The sequence below is a fragment of the Grammomys surdaster genome, unplaced genomic scaffold (assembly GCF_004785775.1).
Source record: "Grammomys surdaster isolate TR1022 unplaced genomic scaffold, NIH_TR_1.0 255, whole genome shotgun sequence".
Classification (NCBI taxonomy): Eukaryota; Metazoa; Chordata; class Mammalia; order Rodentia; family Muridae; genus Grammomys; species Grammomys surdaster.
In genome coordinates, this window is record NW_021604696.1 from 4,052,696 (window position 1) to 4,072,399 (window position 19,704).

At 40.6% G+C, this 19,704-nt stretch overlaps 1 protein-coding gene across 3 annotated transcripts in view; it reads right to left on the bottom strand.

Moving 5' to 3' along the window:
- Znf451 (zinc finger protein 451) overlaps nucleotides 1–19,704 on the bottom strand; it is a 53,866-nt gene that overhangs the window by 13,990 nt on the left and 20,172 nt on the right. For 2 of the 3 annotated variants that reach the window (XM_028775367.1, XM_028775369.1), the window contains exons 4-11: nucleotides 12,039–12,164; nucleotides 10,449–10,560; nucleotides 9,593–9,743; nucleotides 8,806–8,932; nucleotides 6,834–6,987; nucleotides 6,140–6,287; nucleotides 3,474–5,059; nucleotides 749–889 (exon numbers count right to left, since the gene is read on the bottom strand). In XM_028775367.1, the coding sequence (XP_028631200.1) occupies nucleotides 749–889; nucleotides 3,474–5,059; nucleotides 6,140–6,287; nucleotides 6,834–6,987; nucleotides 8,806–8,932; nucleotides 9,593–9,743; nucleotides 10,449–10,560; nucleotides 12,039–12,164 (2,545 nt within the window). Of the gene's footprint in view, nucleotides 1–748; nucleotides 890–3,473; nucleotides 5,060–6,139; nucleotides 6,288–6,833; nucleotides 6,988–8,805; nucleotides 8,933–9,592; nucleotides 9,744–10,448; nucleotides 10,561–12,038; nucleotides 12,165–13,960; nucleotides 14,065–19,704 lie in introns of those variants that run through there. The other variant, XM_028775370.1, reaches the window with a different exon arrangement.

Here is a 19,704-nt window from a genome sequence, read left to right on the forward strand (position 1 = left end):
CCTCTAAAAATGCATCCGATACTCACTACACTAAATCTCAGTAAATCAAAGTATTCTTTCCCTGTAGTCAGGCCAGTGGTTTAGAGAAGTATGTAGAGATGTGGTACTTCATAATGAACTAAAGAGGTAACTACAGCATACTGGAAATCACAACACTCCCATAGCTACAAGAACACAGTTCAAGAGGTAACACTATTTTCTAGTGATTCTATAACAAATACAAGTCTCTCAGCCTGCTTCCTTAAATTTTGTTTTTAAGTTATTGTTAAAATGTTAAACACATACAACTAGTAAAACACAATCCTCCCTACCTGCTTTCTTGCATTTTAAAAGCCTGACACATCATAGGTGTTGAATGACTCTTACTTCAATGTGTATCGACAGATACATCAATTTGGGGTTAGCAAACAGAGCTAATACCACAGAAATATGTTAACAACAGCAGCAAAATCCCTAGCTCCAGCTGTCCAGACAGCTCAGTGGGTAAAGGTGCTTGTCACCAAGGCTAATGACTTAAGAATGATCCCTGAAACCTACATAATGTAGGAAGAGAATCATTCCCACAGATTGTCCTCTGACCTCTACACACATAACAGGTAAAAAATAAACAAGTAACCTAGCAGAGTAGTGCACAATAGTAACACTCAAACTATGTTTCCATGTTCTATTCGGGAAGGTTCAAAGGATCCTTCTTAAGTGAATCACATCCTCAGAAGAGGTGCTTTAATGCTTTCCTTCTTAACCATACCTTGAAAGCCCCAAATAAACGTTCCTTGATTAAGATGCCCAGGTAGATGGCCAAAAAAGTTCGACCAGTTATCAAAATCTACAAAGACGATATGAGTCATGGTTCGCAGGTAGTCCACGTCTGGAAGCTCAACTTCTTCCTCTAAGGAAAACAAACAAACAAACAAACAAAATAACATGAATTCAGTAAGAATCATTAGATGTCCTAAATGCAAAACTGTCCATTGCTCCTACTGTCCATCTCCACTGAAACCTTTTCAAGGATCCAATCTGTACAGAGCCGTTTAGACTTAAGCCAAGTAGACACTTGATCCTATCCTTCTTAAGCTCTCTTCCCTTGACTGTAAAGCCTTTGTGGTTTTGATCTGAGACAGGAGGATCTTATTTATTTAGCCCAGAATGGACTCAAAATCACTATGCTCTCATGACTGGCCTTGAACTTCTGATTCTCCTCCTTTCACATCCTAAGTGCAGAGTCTGCAAGCATGCACGACCATGACTGGCTAAGGTTTTCTTTTTAAAGAACCATAAAAATTTGTTATTGAAAATAAAGTTACTTTTAACAAATTAATGTACTAGGTCAAATAGAAGTTCAAAATTTAAGACTAAATAGAATTTCACTATCCATAAATATTCAATGTGCATAAAAAGACTTGTGAACTTATATCAACACAGACATAAAAATAATCTAGTAGAATAATACAATGCATAGTAACAACATTCAAATTAGGTCCTAACATTCTGTCTAGGAAGGCTCAAAGGGAACTTGTAAAACCAATAAAGTAGAAGTACAAGGTAGGGCACACACTTTAACCCAAGATTCTTGAGGCAGGATGGAGGATCACAGTTTGAAGGCAGCCTGGGTGACATAATAAAACCCCACAAACATAATTTTCAAGATAATTTACCAAGAATGCTCTTTGTCATGAGAATCTGCTTTTCTCTAATAAATTTACTATTCTACTAATGAATCTCGATGGATTTATTAGTAGCTCTCTGGCTTGAGGATCAAATACCCAAGAAAGCATAAATAAGGGAACTTCAAAGGCCGATCCCACGGGTGCTAGAAAGAGGTGCTGGTAGACTTACACCCTATTTCTTGGTTCTCTCAGGTTCTCCTTTCATCTCCCATACTTCCCTTCTTACACAACCCCACTTTCAAGCTTTTCCACCATGACAGGGCCTTACAGTTTCTAGTGGTTCTCAGGCAAGCCTTGGGATATTTTTAAATGAGTAGTTTCTACCAGGACTAACAGAGAGCCCTTTAGTGTGTTACTATCATCCTCTCCTATCTCCAAGCCATGCTGCGTCTTCAGATTCTTAAATGCTACTGTCATTTTCTACTGAACACAGACAAACACAACATTCCCCAGAAGTAATGAGAAAACCACAGAAGAACATAAAACACTGGGGCTACTGTTTTACTTTTTTGGAACTAGAATTAACTAGACCATGAAAAGATTTAATGCTTTCTTACTGAAAACTGACAACTAAGCATCAAGACTTATGTACACTACAGATCAAACCTGTGAAGTCAATGGCCCATAGCCTGGAGTGGTGGTGCACACCTATAGTCCAAAGGCTGAGTTGGGAGGGTCACTTGAGCCCAAGAGTATGACAACAGTCTGAATAACAGTGTAAGACTCCATGTCAAAAAAATAGATGAATGGCAAGTAATCGAAGTCTAACTAGAGCCCAGCTTGCCAACCTCAGCTGCTGGGACTCCACACATGACTACTTTACACATGCCGCCAGCCAGCTCTGAGCCTAGCTACCTCCTGGTCCACCACCGGCTGTGTATCGCCAGGAGAGGCTGAGGGAAGGTGCTCTACTCTAGATAAACATCTTGGAGGCTAGCAGGTGCTGTAGCAGGGGCAAGAACCAAGGGGCTTCTTTGTTCCTCAGCTGAAACCAGGAGACTCTAGGTACAGGCCCATGGGGAGGGCTTTGCAGGCCTTACATCAGGCAACCACACGTAATGTGTAAGACCTGGTCTTAAAAAAACAAAACCAAAGCAAATAAAAATTTTAAACTTTAAAATTTATTTAAATTATGTATTTTTATTTGATGTTCATTGGTGTTTTGCCTGCATGTATGTCTGTGTGAAAGTGTCAAGTCCCCTGGAACTGGAGTCACAGACAGGTGTAAACTGCCATGTGGGTGCTGGGAATTAAACCTGGGTCCTCAGGAAGAGCAGGCAGTGCTCTTAACCACTGAGCCATCTCTCCAGCCCCAACTTTTTTTATTTGAAAACAAACAAACAAATGAGAACAAGACTGAAGAGATACAAAAGGATTTACCGGTAGCTGGTGATGCAGCTCAATGACAATGCATGTGCTTGGCATGCACAAAACTAAGCACAACACACACAGACAGACATAAACACACATTCACACACAAAGGGAACCTTCATAGTTTAAGGAAAATATGATTTTATGGTTCGGAATAACTCTCAAATCTTTTAGAAAAAGTATCACGACCTGTCATTTCTCAAAACTCTCATTTCTTTGTAAACAGAAAGAGATCTACTCTATTATTTAAAGACAGCATAAGCACAAATCCCTGAAAGCGCACACTGGCTGCTGTCATCAGTGATACTTCTGAGGTCATCAGCAGATGCTGCTGATGTCAGCACTCACTCAGCTTTTACTGGTGGGTCCATACATATGTATGTGCATACATTCTAGCGTGGGTGTGCTACACTTGCCCCCACTGAAGAGCCATACCTATGTTCTGGCACCGTGAGTCCTGCTCAGCTCCCTTTTCCACATCTGAATGTTTCTGACAGTTTGTCTGTTTCAGGTTTTTCTCAGCATGTGAAACACTAGCAGCAAGCTGGCACGTGCTTCCTCTGTCAGCCCCACCATGGGTCACAGCGGGTTTCTGGAAGGCAGCGTGCTTCCTGTGGAAGTGCTGCTGAGCACTCTCCGTGTTAAGAAACGCTTTGGTGCAGACGCCACACTTGATCACATACTGCTGCTCCTCATCGCTGCTCTCCTTTCTGTGCGCTTGACAGACGTGAGCAGTAATGTCGGCCACGTTCTGTGCTGTGGCTGAGCACGAGCTGCAGCGAAACCACAGCTTACCTTTCTCCAGCATGACTTGAAGACATCTGTCATAATCTTCCCTTCGGTTGACTTTACAGATATAAGTTTCATGACAGCCACAGCTTAGTAAATTACTGGTCTCTACTATCTTAAAATCGCTTTCAGTTTTAATTGAGGTTTTTGTTTTTTCTGACACAAACACATAATCTATACTGTGGTGCTCCTTATAGTGACTCAGAAATGCTTCTTCCTTGTTAAAAATGAGATCACAAAGCCCACAGAAGTACCTCATCTTGATCTCATTGTCATGCTCGTCCTGGCAATGTCGGGACAGAGTTTCCAGCTTATGGAACGTCTTCCTGCAGTGGGCACAGCTGTATCTATGAAACCGGTGGCTTGTCAAGGACATGCAGTGCTGCTTCACACACTCCTGGGAATCAAACATGTCCTCACAGATGCGGCACTGCCACCTGCCCCTGGGAGGACTGGTTGTCAGGCAGTGATCAACAGCAGCAATGGGTGAAGGTGGCTTGTCAGCATTCCAACGGCTCTCTGCAGAGGACGACGGCACGGCCTCCTCCTCTACCTCATCCGTCTCATAAAAATACCTATGCCCAGTATGAAACTCAGTAATGTGTGCCATGATGGCATCTTTCTTTATTAACTCCCTTCTGCAAGTCCGACACCAAAATAGAAAGTTATTTAAATGCGCCCCTCCATGAAACCGGCTCATGTGTAAACGCATGACCCCTGAATCTTCACAAACCTTTCCACAGACCACACACTTGTAACACATTGTGTTTGCTGAGAAAACATGCTTTTCTACTGCATCTTCACTTGGAAACCGCCGACTGCATTCACAGACCCAGGCTGTGACTGCTGAACTCTGACTCTGCACACGAGTCGTACCTCCATGGCTTTCAACTCCCAAGTTCACCTTCTTTGTTGGAATGACACAATCCTCTGCACTGGACTCTTTAATAGACAGAATTCGTTTAAGTGGTGAAATTTTTGGTTGACTGAATAAATGTAAATCACAAGGAGGCCTACTCCCTTCACTGATGTGGCAATAAAGCAAGACAGATTCTTCCATTGAGTTCGCAAGTGTGACTCTGTGTCCTGAATTCTTGTGACTTTGGGTGCTGGCTTCATCCATAAAGACCTGGAGGCAATCTGAGCAATAACCTCTTACTAGGAATTCTTTTGCAACCTGAGTAATGCTTTTCTCAGCTATAGCTACAGGTCCAGCATTTCGACAACGAACCCTAATTTGGATTTAAAAAACAAGTATAAGTTTTCTCTGCTTTGTATGACAAGAATTTTAAAATAACAATACAAATAAGCACTAAAAGTTATCTTTTCAATAATGCAGTTACCCTATCATCTTAAAGTACTTTTATATTACCCCTACTTTATTTTTCTCATCCACATACAAGAGTTAAAAGTAGAAGATTCAAAATATGAAGGCAAACTTCAGAAAACATCAACCAGTATCAAATGCACTGATATAGGGGCCTTGAAGCAAATTAGATTCGCAAGGTCATTCGAATATGTGAATGACCATTATACATTTCTAGATAATATTCCACTTTTTGTTGCTGTTTTCTGGTTTCATTGTAAGTTTTTTTAATTGATTAACTTACTTAACTGTATTTATTTATTTAACAAGTATGGCTGTTCTGTCTACATAGCTGTATACTTCTTGTGGATCCTGAGTTTTCAGAGTTATCTGACCCCTGCAATCGGAGGGGTCAGACCGTGGTGAGCTGCCATGTGGGTACTGAGAATTAAGCCCAGGCTTTCTGCAAGAGCAGCCATAACATGCTCTTAATCACTGACCATCTCTCCAGCCCATTTTGTTCCATTCCCCCTTTGTATGCAAGTTCACCGTGTAATGGAGGCTGGCCTTTAACTTGTGACCCTTCCGCAGCCTATAGTGGTAGGGTCATAGGTAGCCACCACAACTCCCAGAACTACTTGTTAATAGTTGATTAACTTATGTCAAGAATATGTCCCACCCACATTTCTTTTCTGCTAGAGAACAATTTTCATTAAGAACCGCATCACAATAGGCTGGACCATCTGAGAAGCTATCCACACGCATCGATAGGCTGGGGAGTCTGAGAAGCTGACTCACATGTAAGGACCCCTGCCTTTGGCTACACATCCCCATGCTTCCATCCACACTTCTCCCTGTGCCTCTCGCTTCTCTCTTTATGCTAGGTTTGTGCATCCTTATTCTAAAGGAGAGACACCTTGAATAGAAAATACTTGCTGAACCCTTGCACTAGTGAAGACATCACGAGGAGCTCCATCCAGCCTAAGACTAGAAGAGCTGTACAAACCTGAAATGAGCAGTGAGCTCCAAGTGGGAACGCAGAGTCTGGTGACAGGCCACACACTTAACCTGAAATGGAACATCTTTGCACAGAGAGACCAAAAGCTTCTTTGCAAAAGATGGAAATGATATTGGGCGGGCTGTTCCCTTATCATCTAAAAGACAAAATGAACCACAAATCGCAAAGTAATCTGAACAAACGGAAACCCAATCTCTCTCTTCCTTCCCTTCTTGATCTCATCAGTTAAGTAAAAGTGTACAGGAGACCATTTTTTAGACTTAAATATAAAGAATGCTTTCTCACGCAACTCCCCAGACCTCCCAGATGTAACAAAAACACTGTTCTGAATATGTGCTTTCCTTCCCAAGTTTCTTGTCATCCCTCAAATAGATAAGACATAGCTGGGTGCAGGTGGCTCATGTTTTTAATCTCATCACTCAGAAGGCTGAAAAAAACAGATCTCTGTGAGTTCAAGGCCAGCTAGAGCTACAAAGTAAGACCTTGTCTAAAAAGAAGGAAGGGGGTTTAAAACATACAGATACAAATAAGCATTTTTGAAAAATTAAGAATTTAAATAAAAACAGTTAATTTTTATGATTCTAAACTGAGAAGTATAGCTAACTTAGAAGAGTATTTTGAAAGGTATAAATTTGCCAATGTAACTCATTTACAAAGTTTTAGCAGCAATATATTGACATACCACCCAGTTTGAAGCTCTTATGGAAATGATTCTTTGCAGACATATGCTTCAAACACTCATCCTTGGTACTAAACAGAAGAAAGCAATGTGGACAAGCAAAACATTGAATAATCTGAGGAAGAAGGCTATTGTTATGTCCATCAGCTGCAGCTGCCTAAAATAAAAAGGAAAGCCATGTCACAACTAAAATCAGTATACAAAAGGACACAGTAAAAAAACAAAACAAAACAAAAAACTTTACAATTTCCAATTTATTATTTGGAAAATGTCATACCAATGTTACAACTAAAATCAATATTCTATATACTTTCTAAAAACTAATTTTAAAACTTCTAACTTTATTTAAATAATTTGGAAAATTTCATACCAATTTTTTACTTTTCTGAGTATAAATTACACAATTTCTACCGTAAGCTAGATACCATAGGTAAAATGTAACTTTTCCCTAAAAATCAATTTATAAGCATCTTTCTTTCACACTAAAGGACATTGTTCCTCTACACAGTTCTCGTTTCTGATACAGTTATGTATAGTATTCTATTAACACATAAAGGCGACCTCAGAACACAAGACTGATTAGAGCACACAGGGATGCACCACCATGCCTGGCTACATGTTTCCAAAAGTGGTCTAGAGCTTCCTCTACCCTAAAATTAAAATTTGTACATTTGTATGAATAGGTATGTGTGCTTGCTAGAAATTTACCTTCCTACTATCTGTCCTTATAGTAATAATCTTTAATGTATACTGTATCTTAAAGGTGCTACCAGTAAGACCAGGAACTCAGCAATAGGAAATTGACATTTGTACTGATAACATGTCGAAGGCACACACACTCAGATTCTGAACGTGTTTATCTGAACTGTCTCGACAACTCCAGGAGGTACTGTTCTCATCCCATCAAGGATCACCACTGCCACCACATCAACAAGTTACTCCTAACACCAACAAATCAGAGACTTAAAACTAGCTTCACATCGCCACTCTTCATTACTCCTCACACCCTCCTGATTGTGTTTTAACTTGATAAATTCCACAGGAGAAAAATCTAGGAGGACATTCTGAATTACATGATAAGAACAATAAGGAAATCTACAAGTTTCTCCTAATTTGAGAAACTCTTAAAAAATTTTTTTTTGTATTTTAAGACCTTTAAGTAAAGAAAACATTTTAGTTTGATTCCACATTATAAGCAGATCCAAAGTAAAAGCTCTTAAAGGATCTGCTCACTAGAATCAAAGTACAATTCTACATAACATGTTATTATACTGTGTCTACTTCAAAAGAATGGCAGGTTTGCAAGAATCATCAAAACTTGGGAGAAGGAATAGGAAGTAGAATGTACAGTAAGTTAAACCAGAAAGGTTCATCTTATCATGTTTCTGGTACACATACAAGGGACAGTGATATGTGATATGGCTTGAGTTTGATCCCTGGACACCATGTAAATCAGAGAGGAGAGAACCAACTGAATGTGAGGGCCGCAGAACCCGCTCGGTGGGTGAGCGAGTACAGTGTTCTTTCCAGGAGCAGGCGCGTCCTCAGCACCTACACTGCACAGCACACAAACACTTACAGCTTCAGCGCTAGAGCATCCAACACAGGTTTTTTTCTGAATTCTGTGAGTATATGCATGGGCACACATGAGTTAAAATAAGTTTTTAATAGGATAAGATGCAATTTCCTATCACTGACTGAAATTTCATTGACTGAAGTTATGAGCATGTTGAGTAAGGTTGTTTCAAACATCAACACCACAGAAGAGTTTAATGGTAATCTCGAGGACTGCTGGACTTTAGCTATGAAGCTTAAGTCTCCAAAGTAACCTGCACCCCAGTCATTTTATTTTCAATAATTAAATTTCTATCTTTATGTACATCATTAGCGACTGCAAGATTAAGAGCAACAGGAAAAACAAACCTACACAAGCTCCATGGTTCAAAGCACAGCTCCTCCCAGAGCACGCTCTTACCCTGGAGAGAAGATGATCCTTGTACTGCTGTTGAGTGACGAAATGCTCATAGCACACTGCACATGCAAGCGAATTGGCGAGGGGTCCATGTAACGTAATCGTGGGATCACATGGGGAGTGATCAAACCTATACACCGAGAGAAATCCAGTCAGGAGAGAAGTCAGGAGGACCTCTCTCCCAGGAGACAACCCAGTTTGCCTTGCTTGTGAAGCCGATCTACATGAACACACACACAAGCACATGATGCATTGTATGTCTCTCTGAGACATCTGTAAAGGAAAACGGCTGGAAGCCCCATCTTCCAGCTATCTGAAAAGGAGGCTACAAAGCCCTCTGCTTTCTCATGACCTACTAGAAAGCTCAGCAATCAGTACAATGAGACACAGCAGAGCATGTCACTGTAAAGACTGACTTACATGCTTTAGAAGGCCATGCTAGATTACATAGGATAGACACAGTATCTTCGAATGCTCTGTCTCCTCCAATTTACATTTATAGGCTGGATGTCTCTACAACTATTTCAACTGCACTAGAATGCTGAAAAACAACCTAAAATCTTACCCAGTTTTTTAGAAAACCTAAATATAAATTCCAAATAACACATCAAAATAGTAAAAAAACAAGTTGAGTTTTAAATCATAAGCTAAAACTACACTGGTAAAGGTATGTCACATTTCACTGAACAAAAATCACTGAGGACTGTTCGCACTTGAATGAGACCCTGGATTGGCTCTCCATGCCTAGATGACTAACCTTTAACCTTTGAATCCAGAGTGCCCTACTTACCTTTTCAAATGTCCCAACAGAAGGTGCCCATTGTCAAATTCCTTGTTACAGTGCATTATAGGACACAAAATTGGCTTCTCAGACCTCCGCATCCTGCCTCCACTTTGGAATGATCTTTTTGTTCCAGAATTAACTGCACTTGTTCTGAGTCCTACATCATCATAACACAAATTCCTAGGTTACTATCTCAGAGACTTGTGCACTGGGCTGATCATCAGAATAACAGAACGGTGGGAATGAGAGCAAAGCATCAAGGAGAGGGTCCCAGTTACAATCAGGTGTTCGCAATCTTAGACTCACAAACACAATCAGGCTCCCTTAAAGTAAACATCAATGGGAAAAACTCTTTCCCTTGAATTCTTACTGAATTCTTATTTAAGCTAAACTCTTCAACTGGTTGATCTAACTTCTAATAAATATCTAAAGAGCTCAGGAGCCAAAGAAGTCAACAGCAAAGCAGAACACTGGAAAACAGTATTATTAGTGACTAAGACTCTGTGTGTGTGTGTGTCTGTGTACACGCACGTACATGTTCAGATATGTGCACATAACATGTGGAGAAAGTCTTGGGTGTCGTTTAAGTGTCATCTCTTTGGGACTGTAGAGCTTTTGGGAAACAAGGTCTCTCCCTTGCCTGAGCTTGCTGAGCAGGCTAGGCTGGCGGGCCAGTGAGCCTTGGGACTCTCCTGTCTCTGTCTCCAGAGCACCAGGATTACAAACACATGCACTGTTGATGTGAGGTCCAGGGATCAAATCCTCAATGCTTGCATCAGACTGTCCATCCACCTGTCTACGCTCATAGCAATGGAATCAAACCCACACCCTCTGAACTGTGATGTGTGTGTCTAACAAATACCTGACATTTTTAGCCACTGGTCCACACACTGTCTTGCTGCTTCTGTTTCTGAATGTCCTTGAATAAATTCCAATTCTTGTAAACCATGAGCATGCTGAAAATCAATTGTTTCCTAAAGACAAGAAAAAATTCAGTTGATTTATGGTAGCTACTGTTTCTTGGGTGAAAAGATCTTGATTTATCAGTGATCAGAAAATACTGAATACTCTTTATCCCAAGAGCTCCACATGTAGATATTTTTAACCAAAGATTATACATCTGTCAAAATCAAGTTTTATGTACTGTACAAAGATGTTGAGCCCAGAGTTATTCGCTGGAAGTTGCTACATATTTACATCAACAACAGGAGGGTAGGTAAACTACAACGCAAACATCTGATGCAAGAGCATATATCTGTAGGTCACCAAATGATGCTCAACAGTAAGAACCAAATGAAGGAGTCGTCTCGAATTATGTGAACTGTATCAAAAAGGATAGTAACTAACTAAACACTATTAAGGCAATACTGGACTGTAAATATAGAGGATCACTTACATCTTTAAAATTTTAGGTTTTTTTCAAATTTAATAGATTTATATATATATATAAAAAAGCACTCAGTGAATACTTGTCTAATGAATACTATTAATATTAGGCCCTCAGTAGCATTTACTATATAGCAGCACAAAGTGTCTGTCACTACCTACACTGAGAGTTGGCCTGCACTTTGAACACAGTCACAGAGGAGACGTTTTTTGGCTTGCTCAGTGTGCAGCCTCCACTAGTACCTCTCACCCCTGCGGCTGCGGCGTCAGAGCACCCACATATAGTATGTGAATGAGCTTTGTAGCATCTAACACAACTTTAAACATAAAAAAGCTTCATTTACAAAACTCCATGTACAAATAAATACATTGTGACTCCTGAAAAGATGGATATATACTTAGCTCTTCCTATCCACACTTAATACATGTATGTGACCAACCATGTGCTACCATGTATTTAACTTCTTTCTTAGTCTCTAAACAATATAGAGTCATACCTATTGTGCAGCACTTAACATTGTATTGGGTATAATTAACCAGAGCCAGTGACTCTAGATTTTTCAAAACCTATTTAGCCATATAATGAGATTTTTTCCATAAGAAAGAGCGTGCAGGATAGTTTCATGTCAACTGACACAAGCTAGAGTCATCAGAGAGGAGGGAACCTTAAATGAGAACATGGCTCCCTCATCAGACCAGCTGTAGGACATTTTCTTAATTAGTGATTGATAGAGAAGGGCCCAGTCTATTGTGGGTGCTGCCATCCCTGGGCTGGTGGTCCTGGGTTCTACAAGAAAGCAGGCTGATCCTTGAGCACCAGGCCAATATCAGCCTTGTCTCAAAATGCAAGGTGGAGAGCCCAAGGGCAACCTCTCTTCCCCACAGGCATGCCCATGCACATACAAATTATAAAACACAGAAAGCCACAAACACCAAAAATAACTAGAAGACATTTTCTGTATGTCTTTAAGTAGAATAATTACTCAATTCTTTCTTTTTTGGAAATATCTTTACATCTTTAATACTTCTATACATTTAAAAAATATCGATTAAAACACACCCATACCCTGAATGCCCTATTCTTCTCTTCTTTTTGTTGTTTTTCCACTTCAACATGGCGGGCCAGGCGAGCTAATGTTAAAGCAACTTTATCCTTCTGATGGTCTATATAGTCTTTGCGTTTAAAATTCTCCTACAGTACAAACAAAACAGAAAAATTTTCATTTTATTTAATACAAAATTAGCACACAGCCAAAAAACATTCAGTTACCAGTTACTATATTCAAGAAACATTTACTTGTTAGAGTTCTAAAAATCTTAATGTGTGTGTGTGTGGGGGTGTCCTGTCTTTGTCTTCAGAGTATATTTTGTATTTTACTGTAATATTTTATAATTGACATGCTAACAGAAGACAAAAATAGAATCAAATAAAACACTCAATTAAGGGGCTAGAGATACTGCACAGTGGTTAAGAGCACTGGCTGCTCTCCTGGGTTTGATTCCCAGCACCACACTGTGGCTCACGACTGTCTGTAACTACAGTTCCACGGCATCTGATGCCCTCTTCTGGCCTCCAAGGGCATTAAGAAAGCCCCATTCTGTCTCTTCACACACACGCTCCCTCCCAACCTCCCCCACTCCTTCTGACTCCTTTCCTTCCCAATTTCTCCCTCTCCTGCTTTATCTTTTGTTCTTTGCCACTCACTAGGTCTTATTCTTAGTAATAAGGATTCTTATTTGATTCTTAGTAATAAAAAGGAACTCTGGCTTCCAATATTGAGGGTAGATTTGAGAGGCACTGCTGCAAACTTGGGGAAAATCTTAGTAAATGAAGCAAGCACACAGTGTAACTTTGAACCTTTCCAATTTTGAAGTTAGCAATTTGAAAATGAAAAAATATTTAAGTGTTTTCTCTGTAACTTAGGAAAAATAAGTATATGTGGCAGTTTAATAGTTACATGGCATCATCATCATCATCATCATCATCATGAACCAATCACAAATCTTCTGTTTGAGGGTCGGAAGAGCTAGCTAATACTGCAGACAGGGCACAATGGTAAGGCACTTACCCACCCAGAATTGCAAAACAAAATAAGGCAAGCTGCTGATTAAAGCCAGGTATGAGTGATGTTACCATTCTCTCAAGAATGCTAAATCCCATGTCTAGAGGTGCACAGCGAGGACTGGCCACTAGACCTTATTGGATTATACTCTTCTGTGCCTCTAGGACAGAACACTGACTCTGGAAAACACTGGTTAAAAGCTGACCCAGAGACCAAAGGGAATCCTATTCTGTACTGCAGCACAGCAGCTAATCCAAGGAATAAAACAACCTAGATACAAATTTTAAATTATCACAACGCTGGGGGAAGAAAACTCTGCATTAGCTTGTTAACAACTGAGATACTTTACTCTTCACTGTGGACTTGAATGGATTTGGAATCCCCATGGAAACATACCCCTGCATATGTCTACAAGGGTGTTTCCAGCCCTTCCTGTTAGGACTGTGACAGCTGTTTCATGTTCCTGACATCATGGACTGTGCATTCAACTAGAGAGCCAGACAAGCCTTCCCTTTAAGTTGCTTTGTACAGCAACGAGGAAAGTGGTCCAGCCCAATGTCAGAAAAAGTGTATAGTAGTGAGGGGTACGAGCAGAAAGCAAATACTGAATTCCAGAGCAGATAGATGGAAATTCTTAAATGTTTCCTGTAAAATTAAGGTAAATGAGCCACAATTTCTAAGGAATGGAAATGTTTGCCATTCACTAATGCCCAAATGCTATTGTGATTTAATTTATTGTGATTTAAGCCACAGACACAGATTATAACTCTTGGAACTTCCCATACAATGAGGCTTGGTTTGCCACTGGCTTACCAAGGCCACACTAAACTAGCTCTGAATCCATGTGAGAATGATAGGCTCTAAGATCTGTTTGAAACATTAGCAGCTGGAGCATCTCCAGGACCATCCATCTTGAAATACTCACCATGGTCACTTAGGACTAACTTCTGTGTAAGATACACAGTACAACTGGAGAGTCCACGTGGACAGCAAATGAGAAGACTCGGTAGAGCAGTGGGGTAAGCCAGGAAACCCTGAGGGAGGTCCTGGTGAGGAGTCTCTAGAAGCAGGGAGGTAAGCAACAGTACACCCTGCTCCCAGGACTCGGGATTAAAGGACGGCCCTGTGCTCCACCACCTAAGTAACATCTACCCCTCTCTCTTTACTCATCCTGAGACACAGCCTGAGCTGGCCTCAAATCCTCAAGCTTTCTACTTTAGACTCCTGAGAAACAGGCTTATCTGTATTTTTGACCAATCTGTTTCCTTCATATGCAGAACTGCATAGAACTAACAAAGGACAGTGCAAAGCCAAGAGGTTAAAAGGCAGACACATCTTTAGCCACTATGAAATTCTTAGACTTGCCTCTAAGAGGGTCTCCTAAAGGTTAGGTTGTCCTCAAACTTTCTATGTAGTTAAAGATGACTTGCTTCACTTGCCAAGTGCTGGGATTTCAGGTCTGAGCCACCATAACTGGTTTTTCTCTTTTAAACTTGGTTAAACATGTTCAAAATACCCTGTATCCTAGAAATGGCAATCAAATTTAGGATACTAGTTAAACCTGACTATTCTTGCCCATGAAGTTTAAGCAGGGACAGATGCCAGGATAACTTTTAATCTAAAGAACACCTGTAATCCTAACACTCCAGAGACAAAGGCAGGAAGATCTAGAATCCAAGACCAGTTTTGGCTACACTGTGAGTTTGAGAGTTTGAGATCGGTACAGGCTACATTAAGAACCCATAGTAGGGCTAGGTGGTAGTGGCACATGCTCAGCACTCAGGAGGCTGGGGTAGGCATATCTCTGAGTTTGAGGGTAGCCTGGTCTACAAAACAAGTTTCAGGACACTCAAGGCTAAAAAGAGAAACCCTATCTTGAAAAAAAAACTAAAAAGAGTCGAGTGCGATTAATTAGCAAGCATACATCTCTGAGTTCACTGGATAGCACCACAAACATCAAAAAGTTTATCCTTCAATACAGCTCTGCAAATCCACAAACAGAGTACAGGGTATAAATTTAGCTTTGCAACAAACTACCTACACTATCCTTTTCCTTTTATTGCAGATCAATAACCTTTTCACCAGAAACCAGTTTAGACTATAAACTTAAATTCTGCATTCTAATGGCAACAGACTCATTAATAATTAACTCCAATGAAAATTCTACCACTCTGACAAAAATCTCACCAAAAGGTTTATCTAATTTAATGCACAAGGATTCCCTAGAAATTATCAGAACCTGCAACACTGCTAGAAATTGTGACCTGCTATGCATGTAAACTATGCAATAAACAAAGTACGAGCATTAAATAGACTAGCCAATGAACTGACACAAAATCCTACAGATCAATAGTCATACTAAATTACATTTCTATCTTTTCTATTACATACATATATGTGAAAATAATCACAAAGGGTAAAATCTAGGAAAGTAGTGGAAATCTGTTGGTGAGTCTCTTACTTCCTTATTTCCTCATTTTCCCACAAGCAGTACATGCATTAAAATTGGTACCAAGCCTACAAATGATCAAGAGTAAATAAAGGCAAAGTGTGTTAAAGCTCTTAACCTTTTGTTGTTTGGAAATATCCTTGAGGTAAAATGGTTGGATTACAACTTCCCCACATACAACAGAAGCGTATTAATGAGTCTAGGTGTAGTGGTGCACACGTGGTAGCCCCAGCTACTTGACTAGTGGTGAGAAGCACGCCTAAGACCATGCCTTGGATATCAAACTGAGTGATACAGGAGGTACATGAAAAAAACAAGGTAAGTGACTTCCACATAGTAGGCTGGCTTATTGGCTCCTGTTGAGAAAAGATTGTCACAGTTTTGAGACCAAGTACCATTATCATTTTAAAGCAAAAACTATTCGGCCAACACCAATTAGAATTATTTTTATTTACTTAAATATGTGTCTTTCTAGTATACGTTGGTTTTTAAAGAGACTGGTTCCCACTATGATCTCCATGTAAGTCCCCACACTCCTAGCTCTACTGTAAAAGTATCTCTTATTCACCTGGAGTAATTGTTGTCTCTGAGGCTCACTGCCTCTGTCTGCTAACCCAGGCCTAGTGCAGGAAGCTTCTAGCCTCTGTACAATCTTATCTAGGCCTAGAATGTCTTCAGCCTTGACACTTACTGCTGAATAAGCTCATTCTTCCTTGTTCTTTCTGAGCTCTGGCTGGCTGGTCAACTCGGCTATTGTGGCTCAAAGACCTCTTCACACTGATACAATCTGGCTTTTCTCTCTAAGCCTCTCTTAAATTGCTCTGCTTTGCAGCAAACTACCCTTGACAGTCTGTTCTAATCTTCTGGCTCCTGCTCATTCTCTAGCTCCTTCTCTCTTCACCTGTGTCTAGCTTGTTCTCTCTGCAACCTGTTTTTGTACAACTGTCCCCATAAAACTGCCTCCTTCCTCCTGTTCTCCCTCCACAATTCTCTCTCATAGCCTCCCCTTCCTCCCTCTTCTCATGAGAGTTGGGTATAGCATATTCTAACAAATCTTTCTGATTCGTCACTTTGACTGCATTAACCACCTAACTATCACAGGAGATTGGGAAGATTCCCTAAAACAAAGGCATTAATAATTCAGAGCCTTTGTCACTACCATTCTAAAGCTCCAAGTTCAGTTTGTAACCCCAAAGTTCTGGGGACCAGAAGCCCCTTTTTGCCCAATTTATGATTTAAACCTCATCCCAAAGAAAACAGTTTGAAAGGCAGCAAGTTTTCTCAAGAATTTTATATCAAATACAGATAAAGCAGGAGATAAGCACAATGCAGTACAATATATATATTCACGATCCCCAGCAATAATTCTGAAACCAAGAAACCCTTGTTACAAAGCCATCTCCCTTACACTCCAGTTGTTCACAAATACAAAGTACACATATTATCTGCTTTATATAAACAACGTCAAAAACACACATGCAGATATACCCCATTCTGTTCTATATACCACTAAGGAAGTCGGCAACACCAAACTTGTTAAATAAGATTCTATCCGTTTTGTCTTTTGAGCAAACTGTTAGTATCTTTCTATTATCTTTTTTCTAATGACAGACCCTCTTAGCACAGGAAACACATGTATGTTCAGTTTATACAACTTTGGGATTTAAGGAGGACTTTCTAACTATCGTGAATATGTAAAATTGTGATAAAGGAGAGCTACTTCTCAACCCTGAGTGCCACTATGATGCCTCTGACAGAGAAAAGGAAAGATGGGGAGAAAGCAAGCCAGGAAGAAAAGACAGAGGAGAGTATGCAGGATAGGCACACTCTTGCCAATGATTCCCACACTCAGGAGGCTGAAGCAGAAGGACCACTGCAGACCTGAGGTTAGCCTGGGCTATAATGTGGACCCTGTCTCAAAAAGGAAAAAGGGCTTGGAATGTATGAACTGGTAAGGTGCTTACCTGCTTATCTGCAATGAACAAAGCCCAGGTTTAAGCCTCAGCACAGCATAAACCAAGCATGGTTCCTCTAGTCCGTTACCCTAGCACTCAAGAGGTGGAGGCAGGAGAATAAAAAAATTCTAGATCATCCTCAGCTATACAGTGTGCTCAAAGCCAGCATGGGCTACAAGAGATTCTGTATCAGGAAAAAGTAATAATAATAAAAAGAAGGAGGAAGAAGAAGAGGAGAAAGAGGAAGAAGAAGAGGAGGAAGAAGAGAAGGAGGAAGAGGAGGAGGAGGGGGAGGAGGAGGAGGAGGAAGAGGAGGAGGAGGAAACAACGGTTGGTAAAAAGTGGTTGGGGCTACCAGAATTACCACTAGCACCAGGTTTACAGTTCCTATAAAAGACTCACAGATGTCAATTACAACAGTCTTACAAATGTTCATTTTCTCTTCTCCAAGTCTACTGGAAACTTCCTAAGTCAACACTAAGAGATGTTAGCCACATGCAGCTGCTCTGAGGAAGGTGCTGGCTGAGGAAGGTGCTGGCTGAAGGAACCCTGTGGAGCTGTAGTCATGATGGACAACCACACTCTTTGTCTCCAGTGCTTTTGCTCCAATAGCCCTAAATTCTCTCTCATGGTTTACGCTGCTGGAAAGGCAATGCTAAGGTCTTTCTTTGAGCTTAAATTGTTTTAGATGTCCACAGCAGACAGAGTATAAAACAATTTCTGGACTACTTCCATAACCTCCATTGAAACACTACTTTGAGCCTTAAGAACCAAAACATTTTTATGTGTAACTTACCCTTTCCATAGTTTAGCTTCCTCCATTTCTGTCCCCTAACAGCTGTTCTTAACAATTCTTGGCCAGGCACACTCAAGGCCATCTCGCCTGTGCATGAATCAGTTCTTCCACCTAAAGGAATGGCTGGCTGGCGCTCTCTCTCTCTCTCTCTCTCTCTCTCTCTCTCTCTCTCTCCAGCAGACCAACTACACTGACATCTCCGAAGCCAGTTGGTAGAAAAGCTCTCTGACCTCTCTAACTGGCCTTTTCCTCCAACATCACCACAGGCTTTCCTCGGAATTAAGTAGTTTCTACACTGCACTGGTATTTGGCTTGCTCAAGAGAATACCTGGTACTCTCTTGGTTTTAGTTTTGAGACAGGGTTCCCGTGAGACCATAACCAGTCCTCAGTATATACCCATGCCTTTCTCTGCCCTTGCCTGCACACAATGGGTACTGAAGGCTGACTACTGGTGGGCTGCCTATGCCCAATGGATGACCTCATACAGTGGGAAATGTTTTTAAAGAACCATTAAGTTGGAGGTGGCAGGAAGGCTCAGAATAACAGGAGGGAGTTGGGTAAATAGGATCAAGATACATGATATGCATGTAAAAAAAAATCTTAAAAAAAAAAAAAGTATTCATCCATTTTTATCCAATATCATCCCAGTCATAGAAATTCTAAGACTGTGGAACATCAAAATTAGTTATAAAATTAAATCTGCATTGGGCTTTAGTGTTTTTCCAAGTATTCCAGTTATTACTTTATACTTATTTATTTTACTTTGAGACAAGGTCTTTCTATGTAGCTCTGGTTGTCCTGGAACTCACTATGCAGAGCTGCCTGTAACTGCCTCCCAGTGCTGGCATGTAAAGGTATCTGCCACCACTCGCAGTTTGTACCTACCTTAAAGTAGGGAAACAGGCTGAGACAGTAGATGACTTGCTAACACTGAGGTCAAAGCTTTTAATGTTTTAAAAATCAATCCTTTGCACCATTCCACCTTTGTTTCAACAAACAGAAATGGTACAAAAAGCAGGCAGTAAGAATTATGGCCAGAACAACCGGTTATGCTAGTAGTCTATGAGTGCCTTGTTGAACAGAAGCCTTGAGCACTGTAAGAACAGCCTTAGTCCAGAACAAGGACACCTCAACAGAAGAGCGAGGAAGACGCGGCTCATCTGACAAATACCAAGTAACAAGAGTGCATGTACAGCCACAGACAGAAAAAGATTTGCCTACAAAGACATGGCAGCACCTGCCCTGAGGCCTGGGGGAGTCTACATCAACATGGAGGCACACCACTTGAATAAATCACTTAATGACTCGTAAGTAAGCTTCTTGTCCACATCTGCAGAGATGAAGGTGTGGGTAAAGAATACTTAGTACACACAGGATACATCCTTTCTCTCCCTTTCTTCCCGGACAGGAAGGTGACAATTAAACTCAATGCAATCAAAATCAAGGAGATCCAACACACAGAGCTATT